This window comes from Sturnus vulgaris, chromosome 1 (genome assembly GCF_052056855.1).
Source record: "Sturnus vulgaris isolate bStuVul1 chromosome 1, bStuVul1.hap1, whole genome shotgun sequence".
In the NCBI taxonomy this organism is placed as follows: Eukaryota; Metazoa; Chordata; class Aves; order Passeriformes; family Sturnidae; genus Sturnus; species Sturnus vulgaris.
In genome coordinates this window covers 28,310,560-28,335,958 of record NC_142243.1, presented here as the reverse complement: position 1 = coordinate 28,335,958, position 25,399 = coordinate 28,310,560, and the positions used below count along the sequence as shown (strand labels likewise).

Genomic DNA, 25,399 nt, shown 5'->3' with positions numbered 1-25,399 from the left:
GATGCATGATTTTTGAGTATTTATTCAAATAACTGATTCAAGTCCCAAAATTTAGAGGTGTTTTTCACTAAAGGAGGCTTGTTATACTGACTTCTCTGCCAAATCCATGATCCTTCTTCCATATAATTTGTAGTTCTCCACCATGGTCATGTTAATTTTTCTCCCTTCATCTTCTCTCCAGCAAATACACTTTTTCCTGCTTTGCAGGTTTTTCAGGGAGGTAATATTTTACAAGGGATAGGTTTAGGATAAGGGAGTTTTTGGGAAATGTATTTAAAACCTGCTAAAATGCATTTTTTTTTAAGAGGCATGCATATTATTTTATTTCTTTGTGTCAAAGTGTTATTTTCATTAAAGCTACATTTCTTCTACCCTTTGTTACTTGCTATGTGCCAATTCTGTTGTCAGAGATCAGCAGAGACTAATAAGAAGATTAAGCTATTTTTTCATAGATAAGTTTGCATGCCACTGAGTAGCAAAGCTGCTAATTACCACTGAATGTGTGAAGATACTTTTATTTGATGTAACATGGCCTGGTGTGCATTAATTATGGTACAAGTAGCCTTACCACTGAGGCAGAGAATTAGCATGACAAATGATTCCGATTACAGGGCTACCAAAATACCCCCACAATAAGGCTTTAATACTCAGAGTAAATCAAAACTCTTTAGACTTTTATTTTCTGTTGCTAAGTAACTGCCTAAAAAGGTAACTTAGCAGTGTAAATGAATATGGACAAGGTGCCATTAGGTGCCATTCAGTTCAAAATTCAGAAATGTCATGTCGAAAGTAACTGTTCCAGATAATTTTATGAAGACCATATTACCAGTAAAGTTTATATACATCAGCAATTGGTACAGTTTTATTGTAATTTTGATAGCGTTCATGTGAGTTAAACCATTTAAGGGAAAATGAGTCAGTCATTGAAAAAATGTGATTTGCAGATGCAGGCACTGAACTACAGATTTTGTAATAGCTTTTGAACATGTTGAACTAATGCTGTATGCTAGCAGTTATACTAGATAAATCACTTGTTAATAAGATTTTTACCTCACAACTCCTGATATTTTTTAGCCTGATTATTTTTCTTTACTGTAAATGTGCATATCTTTTCAAAAATGTTCATCTCTATGGGAAATGGATGCTATCTGAACACCTTAATGCATTTCATTGAATCTACACAGAAATAAAAACGCAGAATAATTTCGATTGGAAAAGACCTTTGCAATCATCAAGTCCAGAAGAACAAACTTTCACAAAATTTTACAATATTAGTTTTATTTTATTCTGACTAGCTCTAATGATATTGCGAAATATACCAATTAAATGTGAATGCTTTGCATGATCCAAGCACACAACTGTGCCTTTGTACTGCGTGGCTGAATATTTAGTCATTTGAATTGAGTTAAATTCTAAATTATGAACAAGAACTCCTGATTGGTAATGCAAAGTATTTCATAATTTATCATTACTTGTTGCCGTTCTGTGTTCCTGTTATATGCACATTTGTCCATTCAACGTCTGTAACAAAATGAAAGTCAGCCAATGCTGTTAGTGTCAGCAAACTTGAGGATATTCTTTTCATGCTTTCAGAGTAGAACTATTGTCATTGCTTTCAAGAAAACTGGATGAATTCTAGGCATAAATTAGAAAAAGAAGAACAGTTCCAGTTCCTCAGCAGTCAATGGAAGCCTGAAAACTGATTCAATCAAGACAAAATTTACCCAATGAAGCTTAATGTAGAATATTCCTGTGTTCTTCTCTTGTATTTGAATCTGTAGTGGCTATCAGCTGTCAGGAAGGAAGCACGGTTACACCAATAGTGCCAAAAGCTGCTTTGAATTACTCACTAGTAGTAGAACAGAAGTTCCTGACTCAATGCAAAAAGCCCTCTTCTGATATGAAGCTTTTGGTCAGCAGTAACAGTATGCTGATGTTACTGTACTGCTGTGCAACATTCTTAGTTTGTGTGCTGATCCACACATATAGCTTCCAAACTGAAAAATACTTTAATCCATCGTTTTTCACTTCAGTAGAAATCTGTTAGTTTTGTCCATCCTAGAGAGCTTTCCACTACAGTGTGTTTTATTTTCCTTACAGCACTTCAGTAATAAATAGGTTAATGAAATTCACTCCCTTCTAGAATGCCCATTTTCTTATCTGTAATAGTAAAATGTCTAAATTGAATCTTCATTTTCTGTCTTTATATAGTTGCATAACAAGTGTGCTTCACATCTGAAACCTGAATGTGACTGTGGACCTTTGAAGGACCATATTTTACCACCCACATCAATCTGCCCAGTAGTATTGGTGAGTTGTCTGTATGTTAATCTCAGATGTAATTTTCTCTCATATGCAGCATTAAAATGCTTTTGGGACTGACTGCCAGGTATCTGCTAATTTACAGGACTATGTGAACCTTAAACACAATGTGAAATCCTGGCTGATGGGTTTATAGGCATAAGTGTGTTTTACCCTCTGCATATTGCATTTTCCTTCATGTGAGAATGAACCTTCTGTGGGGCATATTATAACTGAAGCTGACTCAGGTTTTATCACTTATTCAGACTGTACTTACCAGAAACTGTATAGGCAGAACACTTCTACATTTTACATCTTTTATAGATCCAACTTCCCAGAATAATGAAGTTATTCTTATGGGCAGTTTTTGCTTGGGATGCATATTGTATATCTGCAATGCTGAGGTCTCTGATCTAAGCCGGAGGTTACCTAGAATGATGACACTGGTCTTGCAGTAAGCTATGCATCAACATTATGGTATATTTTATTCTGCAGTCGTGGACAGTAAATTTCTCTGTCCACAAAAACAATAACTCAATTCAGTGAAAATAAAAATGCATGCTATGTGTAGGTTGTATAGAAAAGAGCTGACTGTTTTACCATTAAAAAAGAGCTTGAGAATTAACTTATGTATTCACATATTAAATTGGATATTTTATGCTGATGAAAGTCATAGCATCATCATATTCATAAGAGAACAGATGAGTGGTCCTCTTTAAATATATTTCCTAAGTGTAAGAAATGCTTTAACTTAAGAAAGTGTAATGTGTTGAGGGGAGATGGAAAAAGATAATACACATCCTAATCAAACCAGTTGCTGATCATTAGGAATAATCTTTGTGTCTTTTGTTAATTGTTTTCTACTGAATCTTTCTGGCTGTTTGTTTATAAATATGTTAAGGAGCAGATGCTGGCTTTTGGCCCTCTGCATGTGTAAAGTGAGATTATTCCATCTCAATGAAATGTCATTTCATCTCAATGAAATAATCCAATGGAAGCATTTAATATTTTTGAAAAAATTTAAATTTTTTAAAGTCACAGGAATTGCTTTGTAGTTTATTTCTGTGGTATTTTGGTATTATCTGGACAAGTTCTGATTAATAGTTACAAAATACTATTTTAATGATTGCATTCTGTATCACCTTATTTAATTTTCAGGATGTGAGGTCATACTTTAAAAGTTTGCATCTGGAAATTATGATTCTGATATTGGGCTGTTATTTTCTTTTTAATGTTATTTATCATTTGCCAGTGGTATAAACGGAATGAATCTTCAGCATGAAATTTTATCTTCAGTTATATTGGCATAACTACATTTTCTTTTCAGGAGAGGAAGAGGAATAGAGGAATTAAGATTTTTATTCCACAATTGGAGTTTAGTTAAGTTGTTTAGAGGATATGTAGAACCACTCTAGAGTCAAATCACCCTTGAATAGTTTTGTTTTATCTCCAAATTTTCAAGGCATAAGCAGAAGTAAATATGTTTTCCTGTTTTGGAATCATGTTACTAACAAAGCAACGCAAGACATGTATTTCAGCACAATTTATATTGCTCGGAATGGAAAATATATTTTACCATGATTTAATGGGGACTTCATAATTTTTTAGTATATTTTTTAATCTTGTAGTTTCTTCAAAAAATGCATAAAAATCCTGAGTTCGGTTATGTTACAAGTACTACCTCGCTGACTTAGCTAATAGCAATTTCTTCTGAAAGTGGTTGATTGTAGTGTACCTATGATTTGAGTTAGTAATTTTTTAATTAATGTCTCCCATTTGCTGTTAACGGAGATTCCTTTTGAGAAGCATAATACTTCAGTACGTGAGACCAGCATTCTCAATAATGACAGCAAAGCTAATGAATATATTCTTGTGAAAACTGTCTAACCATGCAATAGGAAGTGTGATTACATGTTCAGACATAGAAATCTGACAATGGAAGGGTCCTTCACCCAGGTCAACATTTAACTTCAGTTATCAGCTAAGCATTCGTATTCTTTCAATACTGTGTATACGTGGAAGGTAAATAAAAGCAGATGACCATAATGCTTGCTGTACCAGACATATCCTTGAGTATTTTGAGGTGTCAGAGAATAATGTATTTTCTTCTCCCATAGAATATAAGGAAAATAGCAAGATTAAAAATACTTTATCTTTGATCTCCTAAAAATGTTGGCCCTCCCTTCCAACTGTAACTTTGGATGTCCAGATTTCTTTCAGAAAACTGCAGTATTCATCTCAGAACAAGATGCCTTCTCCTAAGTTTCCCTTCAAGGGTACAGGGTAAATCCCTTCTCATCTTTTCACTTTTGCAGAACTAGGGACATTCATGTTTTTTCCTTTTCCATCCAACATTTCTCATGTCTCACTTTTTTTGAGGTCCAGCCTCAACAATTTCTACACAGTTAAAGGACTTTTTCATACATTGCATTTCACTGCACTATGTTTTATACCAGTGCTACCAAAATGATCTCAACTGACTGATTCTTAGTGGCTGGAGAGAGAACCAAAATGCCTTGTCATGTGGAAGTTAGATGGCTGGTCTAAGTTAACTAAGAGTCCTCCCATATTCAAAACTGCACAAAAATAGAGGTTGTCAAATGTTATTCTTAAATATGATAAGCTACATTGTCAGCTGAAAAAACTGATGGGGAAACTCATGTAGTTGATGCTGTGTACATCATGAAAACATCATATATCTGTCTAGGTTCAATGTCTTATTAAGATTTTTCATATCTCACTGCTTCAATTTTAAATGTTTTAGTAAAATGTAGTCTGTCAACTTTAGTCCTTTTTACTTTTCTGTTTACGCTATATAGGACTTGTTGTATGGTGAAGTTTTTTGTTCAAGTTAAATGAGTTTTGTTATAAACTGTGTGCAGATCTCAAGTGATAGTCTTTTAATAGATGTCAGATACACTTTAATGTTACTCTCTTTTATTTCAGTAACATTTTAATTAATTCATACTGATTGAATAAATGTACATTGAGACTTGTTTCCTAATGAGGGCACATTTAGAGGAAAGGTTTTGCATCATTCTGATATCCTGTGGGTAATTATATTCTAATTATGTGGTGGGGGGGGAAAAGTCTATAACTCAGTACTGATATTGTTCATTGGACCCAATTAATTACATGCACATAATGAAAGTTCATGATAAGGTTGACTGGCAGTGAGTTTAAAAATCTTTAACTCAATTGAATCCTAGCCTACCAGGAGTACAGAATTAGATCATAACCAGGTTTAAAACTGGGTATTGGAATGAGATGAGTGAGTAGTGAAGAAAACAAGATTGGTCTCTGCTTATGAGACAGTTTCCCTCACCATGTCCCTTTATAAGGCAGAAAGGGAAAAATGCTAGCTTACATTTTGTCTTCATTTCATGCCTTCCTTTACTTTGCCCCATTTACTGATGAACATATAGGATGTTCTAATTTTTATTTATATCTGTAGAAAAGTAATTAGATTTTCAATTTCCCACCAAAATAGATACAGCCCTGGATAGTGACCAACAAACCAATAAAAGATTACTATTTAATAAATAATAACGTGTATTTATTTCATAATACATGATGATTTTGATTCTGTGGTATATGTGAGTTTTACAATGAATTTTTTTCACTTAATTTCTAGCATTATTTTAAAAAAATATAATTCAAGCTTCTAATTGTGGAATAAAAATAAAGTTAAGGGATAAATTGTAAAATATGAGGTACCCTGCTTGCAATGTGAGCATTACTATATGGCAAGTATCACTGTCCCCATAATAACCAGTTTATTTCAAAGGTGGAGGATCTGGTATAATATTGAAGGTAAGGAAAGAAAAAATAAAATTTTAAACTGGGTGTTTTCATATCCAACTTCATTGTTTTGCATTATGTGAAAAATAGGTCATCAGGATAAAAAGTTTGAAACAATTTCCATTTTGTTTTTTTTCTCTTGTGAATGAATTTGACGTTTGTTTTGGGTAGTGAAGATGTTATAACGTTTTAGGACAAAGTCATGTAAGCATAAATACAATTTGTGTAAATATGGACTATATATACAGAGATAAATTGATATATATAAAATATGTATAATTTTTTTTACGTCATAGTATGCATCTGTTTATATACACTAATACAAAATACCATCATAAGTCGAAGTCATTGACCTCTTGTTTTAAAATATAAATGGCTCTATAGTTTGGAGGAGGAAACTGATATAGCTGATTCCTTTGGCATTTTGTTATACAAAACCATAAATGTTCAAAAATATTTTGTTTATGACTAGTTCTATTTAGTCATGTGAAACAATATACACAGCAGATTAAAAATGTTTGAGATAGGAAATGTGCCTTATTCAACTGAACAATATGCATTGCAATCTATAGCTTCAAACTTTTGTGTAAATATAGCAAACGTATTGACATTCTGGAAAAAAAAAACATACAAAATTAAAGTTGAAAATACTGTTCAAGAATTTTCTTTCACTGTCAGTATTTAGACTAGATAGAATAGCTATTGACTATGTTATAATTGCAACATAGTTCCATAGCTATTTTTTCCATGTCTAGTAATATGTTTTACTAATACTATTTTCCTGTGAGGTATGTAGATGTTATTCACATAGGAAAGCAGAGTTGTAGAGATTGAGAAAGGGAATTAGCAGTGCCTGGTTGGAAGATGAGCATTCTTAATCCCCTTTCCAGTTATTAATCCTAAAATGATTCTTCTGCTTTTATAGTAGTAGAGATCAGTTTTACCTCAGTTGAATCCAAGCTCAACATGGAGCACAGAAAGTCAGTGAAATGTAAGCATTTTATGAGCAACTCAATCCTTTGAAGTTGAGTACTAGCCTTATCATGTGTTTCTGAACAAAGACACTATAAAAAAAAAGTTATTTGAATATATATGCTTGGGGGGGCAGTTGAATTTAGATCTGGTTGTTGAATATTAAGTAATAACATAGCAAATGAAAGAGATTTAAAAAAACAAAACAAACCACTTTTTTGCTTTTCAATTGTGTTTCATATTGCAGCTTCAGTTCTCTGAGAATCTAAATCAGACTTGAAATATAATGGTGTCCTTATCTACGCTAAGAGCTTTTTCATTTCTTTGAAGTCAGAAGGAAATTAATAATTGCCCTGGAGGAAAATGTATCTTCCTAACTAATTAGCTGTTCGACAAACACAGTTCAATGTTAAAATAATAAGATGCTGATAAACTGAAATGGCAGCTGTTCAATCATTTTAAGTTATATCTAGTTGCCTGCCCACAGCTCACCACAAATGTCTGTTTCTAAGTTTATTCCTTACATCCTCTCCCACTGGAGCTTAATATGATTTTATTTTCAAAATTCTTTTCCTAAACTTCTGTCTTTCTTGGACAGTATATATAAGCAGCTGCTATAGCCCAAGTTGGAGTTGCAAATCCAGTTGAAAGTCTTGGACAGTATATTGATGCATGTACTCAATGGCAAGATGTAAGATGTCAGGCAGATTGTCTACAGAAAACTGAATGAACTAAGGCCAACATGCTATCTGAGAAAGACTTGATTGTGATTTGGTGTGTAATCCTTTACCTTTTTATTGAGACAGACTAAAAAAGGAGCAAAATATATGTTTATATAATTATCACATAGTGATTCTTTGTTCAGAAGAAGGAACAATCAGCAGTTTTAGAAGTTATTCTTAAACGCATGTTCTTCATTCTAGCATTGTCTTGTTGCATGTATTTTGGCTACCAGTATTATGAGTGACAAAATGCTTCCTTCTCAATGGCATAATGCGATTTTTCCTTTTTTTTTTTCCTTAGCTGCAAATGCATTTCTCAAGACAGCTCTCAAATTTATTAGAATTCTTAATTTTCCTTTATAGTATGGACATATGCAGCTCACTAGACAGTATTTTTGCTGAGAGGTGGTTAATAATCTTGTCCACAGGATGACTTTTATCTTCTGCCTAGGGATTTAGAGCTGAGTATTGTGCTACAGCTCTATGAGCTTTCAAGACAGCATGATGTGGTGTTCTAATAAAGGCTCTTTAGATTAGCATGTACACAGAGCTGGAAATGTGGAGAATTTATAAAGTAATTTTTCAAACTATTTTAGGTCATCTGACCCACAGTTACTTGGATGAGATATCTAATAGATACTACAGATAAGATTGCCCACCATGGTTTTGGCATAGTGATGATGTGATTTTTTATTTTTAGTTTGCAGGATTTTTGAATCTTTAGTTCTCTTGAGTTATTTTATAATTATGGACAGAAATTTCATGGAATGGGAATTTTGTAAGCAGGGTCTTGAATGCCATATAGGTTTAAAAACTTGCAGTCTAGGAGTATCTGATATTATTAATAATCTATTATTATAATTATATGTCCTTAAAGATTCCCATGTCATGAAACAAATTATCTCTAAGGAATCCTGTAGCAGCCATCCTTCAAGTTCCTTAAAAAGAATCCCAGAGCATAAGTTTGGTATTCAGGTATTAAATTTCCGTGGCCTTCATCTTGCAAACGTTTGAGGATATCTTTACGTGGTATTCCATGCATTCTGTCTGATCTTCAATAAAGTTTTGGAGTTCTAGAATAATATCTTTTTAAATAACTATTTTAGTTTATGTATAGTAGCATAAAAATATACTTCTCATGTTATGCAGCCCCATACCCATATAGGGTATATATTTCATCTGAAAATATTTTTTTAAAAATAATTATCATAGAGAAGTAATCTCGGGTTTTAAGCTGTCACCTGGCAAACTGTAACGGTATTAAGCATTTATTAATGACTTCGCAATTCTATACAGTGTATAAGTAAATTGTTTTTTCATGTTATGAAATGCATAGATTTAAATAATCTTGTATAGGAGATAATCAAGAAAAAATATATTTTCAATTATTGATTAAAAGGCAAGGTGAGTAAAAGCAGTTCTTGCTGTATTTGCCCTGGATTCTATGTCAGCAGTTAAATTATAAAGAGGCAGCTCTTGAGTAAGCCTTTAGTAACTATTCATGTTTTTACCCTAATGGCTTAATATGATATTTTTAAATGTTAGTGTTTTGTGTAAAGGAAAAGATTCTACCTTTCTATAAAGAAAGAATATAAGCTGTTTTTTGAGGACTAATGATGTTAGTCCTTGTTAATTGTAGCAGAGGAAGGCTTTTTAAACAAGATTCCTTGATTTGGATGAGAATTCAAAGACTTGAAAGATAAAATCAAAATAGTTCTCCAGGTATCAAGTATTTCTTTTTGCTGTTCAAAAGAATGAAGTCTTCAGGTTTTTTACTGTTGTTATCTGGTGTTAAAATGATCCCACACATTCTTTGTAGAGTGTGAATTATGTAGTATGAAAGCCAAAACATCGGGAAAGTCCACTTGTGCAAAAGCGTAACAAAGTACCTTGTATGTTGTTGTTAAGTATGACTGCTGCAAGGTAACATTCCTTGTGAACACCCTGTCCATGCCCTTTGCCATCCCAGCTGTTTGGTGCTGCAGCCTAACATTCTCTTTTTCCAACAGACGCTTCCCACTTTAGGAGGTTTGCTCCCTGAGGTGCGTAGCAGGAGGCATCCATCAACGCTCTACTACTAACAGTTCATGATGCTGTACATTCTTTCTGCTATGAAGTGCATTTTGGGGCTGAACCAAAAATCTAGAGATGATATTCTGGGTTATTATTTGAAAAGTCCTGTCTTATTTGTCAATTACTTTCTGATTTTGGAATATGGAATAGGTGCAATTCAGTAGTTTTCACCTGGCAGTGGTCTCTCTGTGGAGCAGTCCTGAATGGTAGAAGCTCCAGCAAATGCATATTGACTTCAAAGTGGGAATTCAAGGGGGAAAATAAGACATAAGAAGTGGAAAAATTTTTTGTCGTGGTAATTACTATTTTGGAAGGTATGTGTTCTGATACATACCAAAAGAACAAAAAGCTTCATTCTTTGAGCCATCAAAATGTACAATAGCATCTAAATTGCTGTATTCAGTATCTGTGTCAGCCTCATGCATGTTCACTAAACAGTGGTTCACAGATACATTGATCATTTTGTATGCTTTATTTAGCAAGATAATAAAAACAACACAACTGTTACAGAAATATTTCTTAAATGGAGAGATAAAGTTTTACATTTTATAAACCCATTTTTTCAATGCATGTCAGGTTTTTCTTAATATTACTCGACTTTTTAGACTGTTATCCATTCTTATCTTCTGGTTTTATCTACTTTAAAAATTAACTTGTTTATTTCTTGACGCCCTCTGATGTATTAGTAATGTTTTAGTTCCCAAAACGATACTGTGGGTCAGGCACCACTGGTATTCCATATATAAAAGAAAGGATCTGCATAAGAATATTAAAAAAAAATGAGGTGGTAAATCTTTTTGTGTTCCATTAACAGATTTATTCATTAGAATTATGATACTATTCATCAGAATATGTCATACAAACTAAGTCAAATCCTCACTAGTGTGACACATATCTAAAAATTATAGGATATATAATTCTAGGAAATCTAGAATCTCATCAGCTTCTTCAGAAATGTTTTAGAGAGCAGTATTGATAGACGTGGTGACGTGTATTGTGGTCTCATATAAGATGGGTGATATGAAATACTTTATTTGTACTTTCTTCAAAAATCATCAGTGAAGAAAGCAAAGTTTCAGTGTTTATGAGATCAGGTATCCATCTTTGATCATAATTATTAACGCTCTAGACAATTCTGTATCATGAATATTCTTTTTCCTTTGTTACCTGAGATATATGACCTAATCTTGCATTGTCTTTGTGTAGCAAGCAGTGGTTTTGTTTATGGGATGGGAAATATAAACTGGAGAAGGAGTAATGCAGCAGTCATAGGACTAAGGCCAACTGAGGGCATTTACTGCTGTTTGTATCATGCTGCTATTTGTATCACCCCAATATGCAAAACTTTGCTCTAGGTAATTGTTACTGCATTTTACTTGAGTCATTAATAACAGTGGGTTTGGGCACGGGTCTCTGCAGTGTATAAATAGCTTTCTTCTAAATAGTAGCATGATATATGCAAGAAGATTTTTAGAGCACACTAAAAGTATGCCTGTTTTGAACCTTTTTTTAACCTTTCTAAATATGCAAACTCATTGTGCTGAGTCTGTTAATTTCTGCCACATTTTTCTTTCAATTATCACAAATGTGTCCTTTAGCTTGAGATTTTCCTAGACCTTTTAAAATTTGCTCTTCATCTCGGATTTTTGTTAGAAATCACAATTTTTACTAGCTTTTTCTCTGCTTTACTGACATCTGATTTGATATTTGAAGATGTTGCGGTATTCATAAGCCAGATTTGGCCACAATGTAAAATCCTATTTAACAGATCATGCTTTAATTTTTATACAAGGTGGTAACTTTTAAGGGTAATTATTCACAAAGTTTAAAACCTCAAAACAACTTATTAAATTTGTAAAGAAGTGTGAAGCTTCCTTCATGCAGAAGTATCTTACTTGCTGTCCTTGGGACTAACTAATCCATTGTGAAAAATGTTCTATATTAGTTCAAAAATTTTATTCTCTTTGGGTGCCTCATCCTGGTTCTACTTTCTGAAAAAAATCATCAAACAAGTAAGTTCAGAGCTGGTGATTTCTTAGGTAGTGATACATACAGTGTTTTTTGTTTCTAAGGTTAAGGATGAGGTGAATAGCTCTAATTGCTTCTACTATTTTCTCTTCAAAACAATGATATTGCAGTCTAGAGTCTTGGACCTCGTCTTGCACCAACCAAGTTACCCAAAGCATCCAAGAGCTCTGTTAACTACCCTCTTAGGAATCTCATTGCATACAGACAGTTGTGTAGACTCCCCTGTTTTTTGTTCTTTTCCCAGTGGCATAGGTTTGTCCATCCTTTTGTACAAAATGTGGTCAGATTGCCACAGTTCCTCCGAGCACTTGGCTACCCAAAGTGGCCTAGGATGACCTGGACCACTTTTTGCATCAGATCTAGGCTGGGACTCTGTCAGTGTCAGTTAAAGAAAATGATGATGGTATAAAAACAATCAGGTTTCACATTTGTGCTAAAAGGCACTGCATTAAGCTGGGAGTTATTCCCTTCCTGACAGAATCTGTGTCAGTGCTTCTTACCAGTAAAAACTGCTCCTGAAAGAGTTTCATGAATTAATTGCTGCTACCAATCCCCAAGGCTTTATGGGACGTAGCACAGAGATGGGTTTGGCCTGGTATGGAATGTGTATGGTAACATTTAATGAACTTGTTACTGAATGCAGTTGCAGGGGGTGCAACAATGTCCTTCATGCTCCTTTTCTAGTGCAGCAGCTTTGTGCCAGCCCATTCCCTTGATTAGTTTATAAAGCCTCCTTGCACTTGTGAAGTGAGGAAAGCGGCTGGGGTGCAGTTGGGATTGCAGACACTGATTCTATTTGATAAACATCTGCTGTCTTAATTTATGGTGCATTTTTGGACAACCTAAAAGGACATGCTGGGTGCAGTTTATAAATGGAATAAATGAGATACAAAGAATGAGAATACTTTTTTCCATGCAGTTACCTGAAATGGCCTTTTAGCAGTTGAAAATATGATTGCAACTGTATAATACTGAGTTTTTCTCTTTCAAATTGCCATCTCATTGTGCTGTGTATGAGCATCAAAAGTTGCCAGTAGCTTAGAATCTGATGTAGATTCTGGTTTCCTTCTGATTCAAAATGCATGTTTTATAAAAATTTACTCAGCTAATTGATTGTGGTTCATTTAGACCAAGGTATATTTTGCCAAAGTGGTAAAGTATTCTGAGGCATCCAACCTTCGCTAGCAGTCAGGATGAAATTTTGAAAAATTACTGATGTCTTATCAATATGCTTATTAAACAGTCAAGTATATTGTATGATTGGCTTTCAAGTTTCAAAATGGCACCCTGGTAATGTCAGATTATCTTTTCACATCATTACATTAATTTGTGTTGTGACTGCACACTATTCATCCATCTATTGCCTAGTCATTATGGAATGGCCAGGCACATAGATAGATGTTATGTGAAGTGGCCAGACATTGTGTATTAACTTGACTGAGATCTCATTTTCATTAAAGCAGAATCTGACATTACCTGCTAGTTAAGAAAACAACTTTGTAGAAGTACAGTCTCAGTTACAGTTGTATAGCATTATATAATGTGTTAAAATGTTCCCTTTTCTCCTTTTCTCTTTTCAAGGAAAGACAAGCAACAGTGAAAAAAGAAAAGAGCTGCCCCCAGCAAATGAACAAACTGGGAGAACGGAACAAAATGCAAAGAGCAAATTCTGTCACAGTAGATGGACAAGGCCTTCAGGTGTGATTATTGTTATTTTAATATTAAGCAGGTTATTTTACATATGAACAGTGAGATATGTTTAAAGTGAAATATGCATTTACTCTTCTAATATTTCACTTTCATGTATTTAAAAAGGCAATACATAAAGTCTTCCATTGTTTCAGGAATCCTATGATACACATCTGCTTCTCATGTGATTGTTAGGATTTCCTAAGACATTAAGGGGGAGGGAGGACTAGTTCCAAAACTCTTCTGTCTTGGGGTGGATGAACTAGTTTTTTTTGTATCTGTCATGCAATGTTGCATAAATTTACATTATTAATCTAAGTCTGTCCTGATAACTGTTAACTATTCTCATTTGGACCTGTTAATTAATGGATGGAGAAAACTTCAAGGGTGTTATTTGTCCAAGTATTTCTGAGTAGGTTATTTGGCGTATCAACATTAACAGTGGTGAGAAGCAACATGTTTTCATTAATAGCAATATCTATGATAAAAATGGAAATTTTTCTACTTGAAAGAAAAGCTTGTGTGTGATGAGCTAATTTTATTTAAGAGTGGTGACTTAGAGGCATGACTGAACTGCTAACTTTTTTCCCTTGAGATATGAGTAGTTTTGAATGAAATCAATGTCCATATGCAGGATGCTTCTGCTTTATTTTCTCAGGAGTTAAATTATCATCATGATAACGATGTGATAATAATTTAATATGCATAGTTGTCTGTTCTATCTTTGATATGATGCAATTGGGCTTCAGTAAAAGCCTTATTATCTTATGCCTCATAATTAGTTTATCTCGTTGTATCAGGATAGAAAGGTTTATTGTATTGTTTTGTGTTTTAGGTTAGTCAAACATTCTTGTTATGACAACCCAAAGAAGGGCAAAAAAATCCAAACCTGAAAAAACCAGAAAAACAAACCTTAAAACCTTTCTAGTCACATGACTGCTCCATTGATGGTATAGTTGGATATTAGAACGATCATTATCCATTGCTTTCAAAAATCTCTTCCTGTACTTGCCATTTTCACAGGCTTCATTGGTATCCAGATCAACTGTGACAAAACATGAAGCAAAAAATACTAGAGTCTTAATTGAAAGATAGCTCAAGTTGTTTCTAATCAGTCACAGTGTGATTAATAAGTTTGTGCTAAAGGAAAAACACAGTGTGTTCTAACTTTTGGGTGATATCAACACAATTCCAGTGAGACAAAGTATTCTAGATAGAGGAGCATCTTTGGCATCTCCTTTTGGTTGCAGCACCATGTATCATTATGAATTTTGTGTTTGCTCCAAGCATGAGATTACTTATGCTCATAGTTTATTTTCAGCTATTTTTTGTCTTTATTTCCCACTCAAGTGATACCATGCCTAGGATATAATACTTGGACTACTCAAAATAGCGACTTTTAGCACCATGGACTCTTCAACACAAAACTTAAAATTATTATGTGTTCTGCTTTCAGGTCATAAGATTTCCCCTAAGTTTTTTAGTGTGATGCAAAACTTGTGTTTTATCTTCTCTTTCCAAGATGAATCAAAAGCCTGGGTTTCATCCTTGCTTTTCTTTGTTAGTGCTAGAGATGGAGAAAAAGAAAATGGGGACAAAGATGGTAGAATTATTGTTGAATAGGTGTGTTTTGAAGTGCTTGGTGTTTTGTAATGACACATTTGTAATGTACTGCATGACACAGTACTGGTAATCATGGTGATAACATTAGAAATAATTCTGCAGTTATGGCCCTAATTTGCTGATTTTACCATGGTCTTTGTTTTTCACGGATGGATTAAATTGGAACCCATTTTAGCATCAAATATTTAATTTTTGATTGGCATTAAAAATGATGACCTATTGTGAATGTAATTATTGCGAAGGCTGAGTGAACCTTGAAGGCTATCCTACTGAAATGATGGGATCAATGAGAATGTTAGTGCTTTTCTTCCTCCCAAATTGTCTAATTTTTCAACTATTCTCACAAAGATGTAAGATGCTATAAATATAACTGGTAATTAATGTTAGTATTTTGCCCAAAGATGGTCTGGAGAAAACATTCTGTATCTGATCAAAGTGTACTACTCTAATTCTCCCATATCTGGCATGCTGCTCTGTTTCTAATACTCTGATTCTGCTGGCATGGTCTCATTTTAACAAGATCTTCAGTAAGCAAGGGTTTTATTTCAGAAAACTTAATCAGTATGTTAATTGGATTTGTTTATGATCTAAGTTCCAAGGTAACAAAGCAAAGATCTTTGTACTACTGCTGTTAGACCTCTGTTTTCAATATGGGAGAAACTAAATACATGCTCCACCACTTTTTTCTTTTTCCTTTAAGTCACTTGTCCTATAACATTGTGAAGATTGCTTTTAAATTGTGCGAGATTAGGGCTTGAAAATGTTCACTAATTTAGTCTAAATCTTTAGTTGCATTTCATTATATAAAAATACCGTATGTTATCTGGAAAAGTAATTTGGAAAAGCTGTAAAAATTTAATTAAAATTTATTTTGGAACCGAGTGGGATACAGATTAGTTATTAGATTTTTTTTTTTTTTATGATGATCCAAACCCTTCTACTTGAAATAATCTCATTGAGTCTTAAAATAAAAGATTTGAAATAGGAAAGTCCATCACTTAGCTTTTGTTGAGAAAAAGATCAAGCCCAAACCTTCTTTCCATCAGACAGAGTGAGCAGGTAACTTAGTGGCAGTGGAGGTCTGCATGACTTAAAGACAATTAATCATAGTTAAGCACATTCATCTTGCTTCTTTCTAGCTAACCAGCATAATGATCAGGATTATTATTTCTAATTAGAGGAAGTAATAGATCATGTATAACCTTAGGATGAGTCTCATTAATTAACCTGCGTCCTAAGGGATTTCAGTAGGTATTCCATCTCTGTCACAATGAGCACCATTGGTTTACACTTAGTTTACAGGAATAAACACCATGAGAATTGGCTAAATAACTAAAATTGATTAAAACAGTAGGTAAAAATTAAATATATGACAAACTTCACTGCATTCTGCAGTTTGATCTATGTTTCAACATACAGCACTTTACTGCACCAGGTGATACTAAGTCGGTTTTATGTTAAGCTTAATACCACTGAATTTGTGGACTTTTCCATTATTTTTGTATATATTGGGACAGATTTGATTCTATTGTTTTGTGAAAACATGAATAGAGTTGACACACTAGTCCTTAACATTTCCTACTTAAAGTGTTTTAGATGCCTGTAGGACTATATGCATGTATCTATAGTTTGCCTATAAAACTCCTTAGCTATGAGGTTTCTCAGGTTCTGCCTTAAATTACACATTATGAATTCTTCACATTTTGTTATTTCAGGGATTAGGAGTAAGGATTTTGAGCAAGGCCTTTCAGTGTATCATTTTGAAACAAGATGATCCAAGCTTTGTCTCTGAAGTTGTTAGTGTTGACTTTGGAGATGTTGACTTGGAACTCTTAATATACTTTGAAACATTTTGGAATTGATATATGTCTAAAAGTGATACTTCTAAATGTGAGCAATTCATGGTTTAAAGACCTGTATCATACCTCATCTGATACCATTTTTTTATGTTCAAGTCTTTGGAGTAAAGGCAATGAACACACGCATCTCAGAGTATCTGAAAATACAGACTAACCCTATTACTTAGAATGAAGGTGTTAGTTTGTAAAGCTAAATATTAATGTGAATGTGTAAAACTTTCCATGCACTAAAGAATTTTTTTTTAAAAATGGTGGTAGATGCCATTGTTTCCTTCCTTTTCCTCAACACTCTTTTCCTCAGACTTGCCTTCTTTCTTAATGGTTTCTCCTTTTTCGTTTTTCAGCTTTTGCAGGTGTTTAAAGGAATTCCTTAATATCATGGTTGCCACATTTTAAAAAGTGTCTAATATCATATTATATCAAATATAGCAGGTATTCATTGCCATAATTAAAAAAAAAAATCTGTCAAGTTCAATGTTCCATATAGATAGAGTTGACCTTCACAGTGTAAAATAGTATATATAATTTCTCACGCCAAAATACAGTTTCATTTAAACTTTCTTCTTTTATTTTTTTTTTTTTAGGAAATTACTGTCAGAGTAATTATTTGCATGTAAGGTTTTCTTTTCTGCTGATGGAGATAATGTAGATACATATATATACACGCACAGAAATATATATCTATATAGTGAGAGGTTATGTATGTATATATCTCAATATTTCAGTGGCATTATTGGTTAAAATGGCAACACAGCTGTAAAACAGACAGCATTAAAGAAGTCACTTGCCAATTGCTGGCAAATTAATGAAGTGAGGATTATTGCAAATTATGGTATTGCTTCCAGCTGGATTACATGGCATAACATAGAGTTTGCATTAAGCTTTTTGTTTTCTGTCTACTATAGGAAAAAATGAATGCAACACACAGCATTAATGAGTGGCTGTGTTATTCCCTTCTTTTAGATCACTCCAGTTCCAGGCACTCATCCACTTTTAGTTTTTGTCAATCCTAAAAGTGGTGGGAAACAAGGAGAAAGGTAAGGGTTTTTTTCTTTTTCTTTTTTTCTTCTCTTTCTCAATTCTGGTCTGTGAAATGTTTAAAAATTAATTTTAAAAGTTTGTACATGAGGAAAAAATCCAAAATTTTATATTGTTATTCCTCACAGTTGAACATCCTATATCCCTGTACCTATAAATACTCTGGTTAAAATCAAGAGTTAGTTCTATAGAATAGTTTTTTTTTTCAAATAAAAAAAAGTAGGTATATTCAGTGCATGGGTTTGTGTGAATTGCATGAAGATGTGAGTTGCCGTATCTTGTATTAAAACTTAAAAGTGCTAACAGTTTTCTTTTAATCTATGTAATGATTATACAGGCAGGCCAGTAGTTTAAATTAGAAGCAGTATTCCATTTGCTAATGTATGATTTGCTTTTTAAAGACTTAATAGTAGAGGCTCTCAAGCTGCTTCATAAGATTTCCTTCAAAGAAACGTTTTGATTTCTGTAGATAAGCATTCTAAAAATCCAGTTGAATTATTAGAGTCCAGTCACACAATCTTAAAGACATATTACACGTCAGGAATTACATCGATTTAAATTAAAAACATCTGAGTTTATTAGTTAAAGTGTTAATGTATCAGAAGCCTCATAAAGTAGATGTAAGGAGCATTCTCCTACTCAGGCAGGAGTGCTGAATTAGTTGCCTCCTAAACAGACTTTTCATATCATATTTCAGGATTTCAAATGCTAACAATACAGCCATTTTTTATCATCCCTTAAATCCCTCAATTTTTATAGCCTAGTTCTCCATGTCTGTAATTTAATGTTATCATGATACTTCGTGTGATGTCACCATTACTGTAACTTCAAATCTTGAAAAAGATTGTGGTCTTTTGGCCAGGATCCAGCTGAAGGTGACACCTGTCGATACTGGTGATATGGGTAATGAGAAGCAAAAAAGGAGGGATGCAGTGTGATTCTAAAGCCTGGAGCCAAGCAAGTAAACTACAATGGGTCAGTTTTCCCTACCTCCTCCACTCTGCCTCCCTTAGATCACATCTTCCTGTGCCCCTAAAATTAAACTGTCAAAGGGGACAAAATCCTGCATAGTTGTTAGGGTAATTCTTAGAGTTAAGGGGCATTAACCAAAATTATATTTGAAGACCTCTAAGAGAACTGGTTATCACTTGAGAGCTGATTATGTAATCTCTGGACTGGTATACCTACATATCAGCTAGGTGTGTCAAAGGCAGTTAATTATCTAAAAGATTAATTCTAAATGTTTTCAAAAACATGCCTTTGCAATTGGAACAAACAGTGTGAGCCATCCTGAGTTTTCATGTTTCAGCCACAGTAGCAGTGTGAGGCAGTCCTGGTCTGCTGTGCAGTCAGAGGGCTTGTGGAAGGTAATCTGCACTAGCACTCAGCTTGACTTTTTGTAGTACCAATATGAAGTGAGTAGATGAGAGATCCAGTCTGCAATTACGTAGGTGAGAGGCAGGTTAGAGAGCTGCACTTACACAGTTAGTTATAGCCTAGAAACAATTTAATGAAATGCTGTTTCACAGCTTTCGGTTCCCAGCTCATAATTGGTCTCAAGCGTTACTATCTGAATGGGCTTAATGCATTAGGGATGTCATTTAATGTTAGATACTCTCCAGGGTAAAAGCAAGTTTTAAATCTGATCCCCATCTCAGGCTCCTATTCCCTTTCATGTATTACAATCAAACACTTCTCAGTTTATGTCAATGAAACTGTTACTGAGGCCAAACAGATCACAGGAATTATTTGAATTTTAAAAATGGATGCCCTATATGCACTTCATTCACTGGCACCATTATCCACGAGTGTCATTACACAATTAAGGGTATACCACGAGGGCAGGCACCAGCAGCTGAGTGTAGTGAATTGTAAGAACCTCTTAAATTGACTTTGATACCACATACACACAAAATGTTAAATTGCATACTGATGTGTCAAGGTCACACTCAATATTTCTGTTTTAAGAGAAGCACATCAAAAGGTCAACTGCATAGTCCTGTAAACATATCTCAGGTCATTCACCATTAGGAGATAACAGTAAGATCTAAAGCCAGATTCAGAAAGGTTAAAAAAAGTCCACATGTGGACTATTTGTTGACAAGGGGTTTGCTCTCCATTTTTTAGGTGTTAATGTTTCATATCAATGCCAGCAGCAAAAATACAAGGCTGTTAAGAGTGCATTGCAGTTTGAATATTCAGTTTAAGTGATGAAAACATTCTCAGGAGAAATATTACTGATTTTTTTAGTTTCCCTGGGTTTTATCTGTCTGCTTTAGAGTCAGTAAGCAGAAAGAGATTCCCATATATTCCCTACCCTCCAATTTTGTGGCAGTTAGATGTTGTGGAAAGTAAAATAACAGGACATTTCAAGACATAAAGTACTTTGCAAAATGCACAGTTATGGTGATGCACAGATTTCTTCACAGTTGGAAGGGACCCACGAGGATCATCGAGTCCAATTTTCAAGTAAATGGCATTCAAGTCAGGCTTTTTGATTTTAGCAATTTTGTAATCTGGTCAGGTGGTGAGAGGGTGGGACTAGAGGATACACTGTAATAAAATTAAGATTTTTTCCCCAGCAGTGAGGGGAAAAAAAAGGCAAAACAAGCCCACAACCTTCTAATTTTTCTAGATCAGAATTTCATTTTCTTGATTCATTCAGATTAGGAAAATCTTGTACTGAGAACTATTCCTCTGTCTTTACTTAGGATTCTCTGTATTTGAGAGGTCATGATGAATGAAAATAAGATTTCTTATTAACTTTCATTGAACACAGAAAGGTTATTGCAGATTGTCAAGACTCCAGTGTTCCCACAGTTCCCCATATGAGATTTTATGCCTTACCATATGTTAACCCAGCCCATTTCATTGCCTTTATTCTTGAGGGAGTTTATGCATCCGACTGAAAACCAGTTGAATAAGTGCAACCTCCAGTAATGCATGGTCCTTTCCTCTTGTATTTTGTAATTTTTTTCAAATTTCTCAAAGGCGAAAGAAAAGAAGTAAGCATCACTTAAAGGCAAAAAAAAAAGCTTGGTTCTTTAGTTTTAGTTTTTAAATGTTCAAACAAAGGGATGGTGGGAAACAAATGGATATGTAGAAAAAGTACATTCAGAACTCAAAAAATATGTTCTCTACATTTTTAAAAGTTACATTATGTTAGAAATTCAGTTTTTCAGAATGTGTAGTGATAAATGTGTTCTTCCTGAATAAGTTTCTGTTTTGAAGACCAGTGTTACGACTTTCATATATAATCTCAAAATCAAGAATTATGACAATAGCCCCATTGTATTTTCTTCTTAATTAGGAGATTAGTAATTGCCCATCATATGAAACTCAAGTGTATTTACAGTTATTTGGACTTGAATGGATTTGTTTAATAGACAATACAGATGTTTATAAGAGAATAAAAATATAAGTCACTGTTTATTAAGAGTAAAGTAGAAAAATAGAATTAAAGCTGATGAATTTAAGTCTTTTCACATACTAGAAATGGATGAGAATGACACTGAATAGGAGTTCATCAAACCCAGGAAGTGGATTCCTCAGGCTATATCACACCGTAAGATATTTTCAGTGGTTGTGCATGAAATGCGCAGGTGCAGTTGATTTCATCCAAAATAATGCAGAACATCCATTTCATTCTAGGGCTATCAGTCTGCAATTATGATCTGATTAATCAAGACAACAGTTTTTAATAATCTGTGTGTAGAATGTATATATGTAGCCTACCATTCACAAAATAGTTTCTTTCAACAGAAAGAATATACCACAAGCACATAGTGCATCTAAAGGCTGTTGTTAAGGGTAATGTTTCTCACATAAGAGTCCTTCTAAATCATGCTGTTGTTTTGCTATACTCATTACTTTGATTTCCACTTCTCCATTTTCCAGTTTATTTGCCTGACCAGAGGGTGAGTTTACACAATTGTTTCCTTGACAAATGTGCTGTTGGATGCACTGGAGATCAGCTTCCGTACACTGGCTTTTCCTGCTGACTCCATGTTCAGTGTCTGTGCAATACAGGTTGATGGTATTTTTAACCTTTGCTGTTTTCAAATAACTTGGGTTCATAATAGCTCTTCCCTCCTCCCCTCTGACTAATCTGCCTTTCTGAGCTTTCATTTAGCATTGAGACAAAATATAAAAGCAGTTTCAAATATTGTATGTCTGAGAGAGAAGATAACTAGCCTTTCTTCTTTTAGAGGGGAGTCCTTGACTTCTTGTCTGACATCAGGGTTAAATTAAGCCCATATTAACCACATCATTAATAGCCCCTAGAGGACTGAAGATGTGTCTCCCAGTTGTGGCAGAAGGCATTATCATGGCCAGCTTTTACCACGATGTAGTCAACTTTATTGTGAGTTTTGTGATTGCCAGCTAGTTTCTGGCCATTTATTTTGTCTCTTCTTCAGAAGACAGCTTAATCTAACTCAGCCCAAGGTGCACTCAAAAATATTTTCTTCAGCACCTGAGCTGTTTAAAGATGATGCCAGCTCCTTTGGCCACTCCTGAGATAATTTTCTGCCTCCTCAGTTACACTAGCAGAGTAGATCATGGGCATGATTTAAATAAACAGAAAAATGACAGTGAAGAAACTCCTCCATGGATTTGTGTTGTAAATGGAATCTTTTTAGTTTTCCAGATCACAGAATAACCCCAAAAGTAGGTACAGAAGCACAGCTGTTTCTTGACAAGCAGTGATTTCATAAACTAGTTTCATTCATGAAATTGCATTTCATCACAAAAATGTCTTTTGAGGCATTTGCCACCACACCGCCTCATGGCCTTGTCAGCACAAATCTCCAGTGACAAGGAAACCACATCCAATTCCTTCCTCACATGTGGAAGCAAGGCATTCAGAGCCACATCAGTGTCATTGTTTGGTACTGTAGATGTAAAACAAGAAGGCTGAGTTACTGTCCATTTCCTTGGCTGCCCCATGTCACCCTGTTAGGTCTGGGTAGAGCTTAGTGTGAAGGAAACATTTATAGACAGTTTCTAACTTCCTCTTTTTTTGAGAATGTGTGAATAGAAACGAAACATCAGTTTATGAATTTTATACAGACCAGAATACATAAAAATGTTGAATAACTTAAAGCTTAATGTGTCATTTGCAGTGAGTCACTGTGGATTGATTAGCAGGTACTGATGTTCAACTGGTAGCATGAATGGTATGCAGTGAGTCAAGTACAATTCAGTGTAATGTCTTCATTATTGCTGTCGGACTTCTGAGTAGAAAAACCTAGCCTCCTCTTCATTAAGAAGGCTTTTATAGCATTTCACTGTTACCTGAAAACAGCTCTGTGAGTGTAGGTAATGACTAGTATGTTTTGTAGCACCAAACTTGAGGAAAATAACTCTTAGAACTTTGGGACTTGGTAAAAATGCTGTTCATGAACTTCTTACGGTCAGCTACACAAATTAAATTAGCATCACCTTTGACCAGATTAACTTCTACATGTCTGAGAAGCAAACCACACATACTAACTAGAAAACTCCTTTTACATTTGTAAAATGGGAATGTGTATATTGTGTTGTAAATCCATTGTCAAAGGAATAATCATTGTCACAGCCATCAACAATGATGTGTGCACACTTGTGAAATGAAACTAGTCATTTCATACTGACTTTTGTATCAGGAATGGCATCAGGAGTGTATTGTGTGAGTGTGAATAGAATGCTTTATGAAGCTGATATCAATAAATAATTGACAAGTTAAGAAAATACTCCAGTTTGGCAGTTTTACTGATAATTATGAATTCGTTTGTATTCAGTATTTTTACACACCTGCTCTCTTGATAAATTATGCATTTCTACTAAGAAAAAAAAATACAAAAAAAAATCCCTGAATGTGTACATAGATTGTGTCTAGACAGTTTTATTGTGCTGTATTTGAAAACATGGACATTTTAACCTAGAATTCAGCTCTTATGCTTCTATTTTATTTAAGAGATTATAAAGAAAAGAATATTTCAGTGGAAAAATAAATGCTTTCTTAAAAACATTTAAGCATTAATTAGCTTAAGGACAGAAACATTAAAATTAAACCCAAGAAGCATGAGTTTATAATTTAATCTATTCTCATAGATCCCAGGTATATATTTATTTATTCTGAGCTCCAACTCTTCTCTGTGCTTTCTTGTTTCTATGTGAGAAAAGAATCACTACTGCATTCCAGTAAGTGTAGGAAATTACATTTCTAATATTTGTAATGAAGAAACAAAATATCTGTTATACTTTTAGGACAAGTAAACTCAAATTTCTAAATTTACACTTTTGAAGAAATAATTCCTGAGGGTAGTACATCAAACGTGGTTCCATGTGGGATAAGGCCATGCTTGTCATGCTGTATCAATAAATTGCTTCCTATTTTTCAGATAATAAAAAAAAAAAGTGTAATTCACTAAAACAATGCTTTAAATATTTTTCATTTTCTTCCCATTCAAATGTAATCCTGAGGAAATGTAGTCGACCACAGGTTTTATTAATCAGAATGTTTTTCAGCCTATGCAGATATTTTTGGTGGGTGGCAAAGCCAATTAGCTTTTGCAATTAATTATACTTGTAATTCTGTGTTTGCAATAAATTTCAGGAAGAAATCTCTGCTTTGCCATGGAGTTACTTTAATGCAAATCAATATGCTTTCCAAAGTGCTTTTTTGACTCACCTTTTCTTGTGTAACTATAGCTCTTTATCGTATTTTGTTTGTCTACACACAGCATTTGAATTGTAAATAGCTTGTAGTACTTCTGTCTCAACTTTATATCCCACAATACACTATGTATGAATTATAATTGCTGTGTTGAAATATTTGATTTTTTGTATAAATGAGATCCTGCAGTTCAAATAATTATGTTTCTAACTTCTTTAATTCTTTCATTTGAAATGGTTTTTAAAAATTCCAAACATGTAAGTAAATATTTTCTCCTTGTCTCTTTTACCTCTTCAGAATTTATAGAAAATTTCAGTACCTTTTAAATCCTCGTCAAGTTTATAGTCTTTCTGGAAATGGACCAATGCCAGGGTAAGTCTGCAGTTAATATTATTACCAGGAACTCATTTAATAAAATACCGTATAATCAAATGAACAGACTGAAGTACATATAGCATGTTTGGAATGTATCAACACTGCAGTTCTGCAGTTCTCTAAATGGTTGCAGAAATGTATAGGTATTATTTGTTTACCTGTACAAATAAGGCTGTGTCTCATATGTTTTGCTGAAAACCGTGCATTATTCTATAAGAACTGTGGGATAAACTTAATTCTCTTTGCAGCTTTAACTGCCA

The 25,399-nt window shown here is 34.0% G+C and overlaps 1 protein-coding gene across 6 annotated transcripts in view; it reads left to right on the top strand.

Moving 5' to 3' along the window:
- The window catches only part of DGKB (diacylglycerol kinase beta), a 377,865-nt gene that overhangs the window by 148,855 nt on the left and 203,611 nt on the right, over window positions 1-25,399 (top strand). For 3 of the 6 annotated variants that reach the window (XM_088162387.1, XM_088162367.1, XM_088162380.1), the window contains 5 exons: window positions 2,212-2,310; window positions 9,806-9,838; window positions 13,479-13,595; window positions 18,032-18,105; window positions 25,062-25,136. In XM_088162387.1, the coding sequence (XP_088018513.1) occupies window positions 2,212-2,310; window positions 9,806-9,838; window positions 13,479-13,595; window positions 18,032-18,105; window positions 25,062-25,136 (398 nt within the window). The remainder of the gene's footprint in view (window positions 1-2,211; window positions 2,311-9,805; window positions 9,839-13,478; window positions 13,596-18,031; window positions 18,106-25,061; window positions 25,137-25,399) is intronic. The other 3 variants (XM_014894413.2, XM_088162374.1, XM_088162383.1) reach the window with 1 other exon arrangement.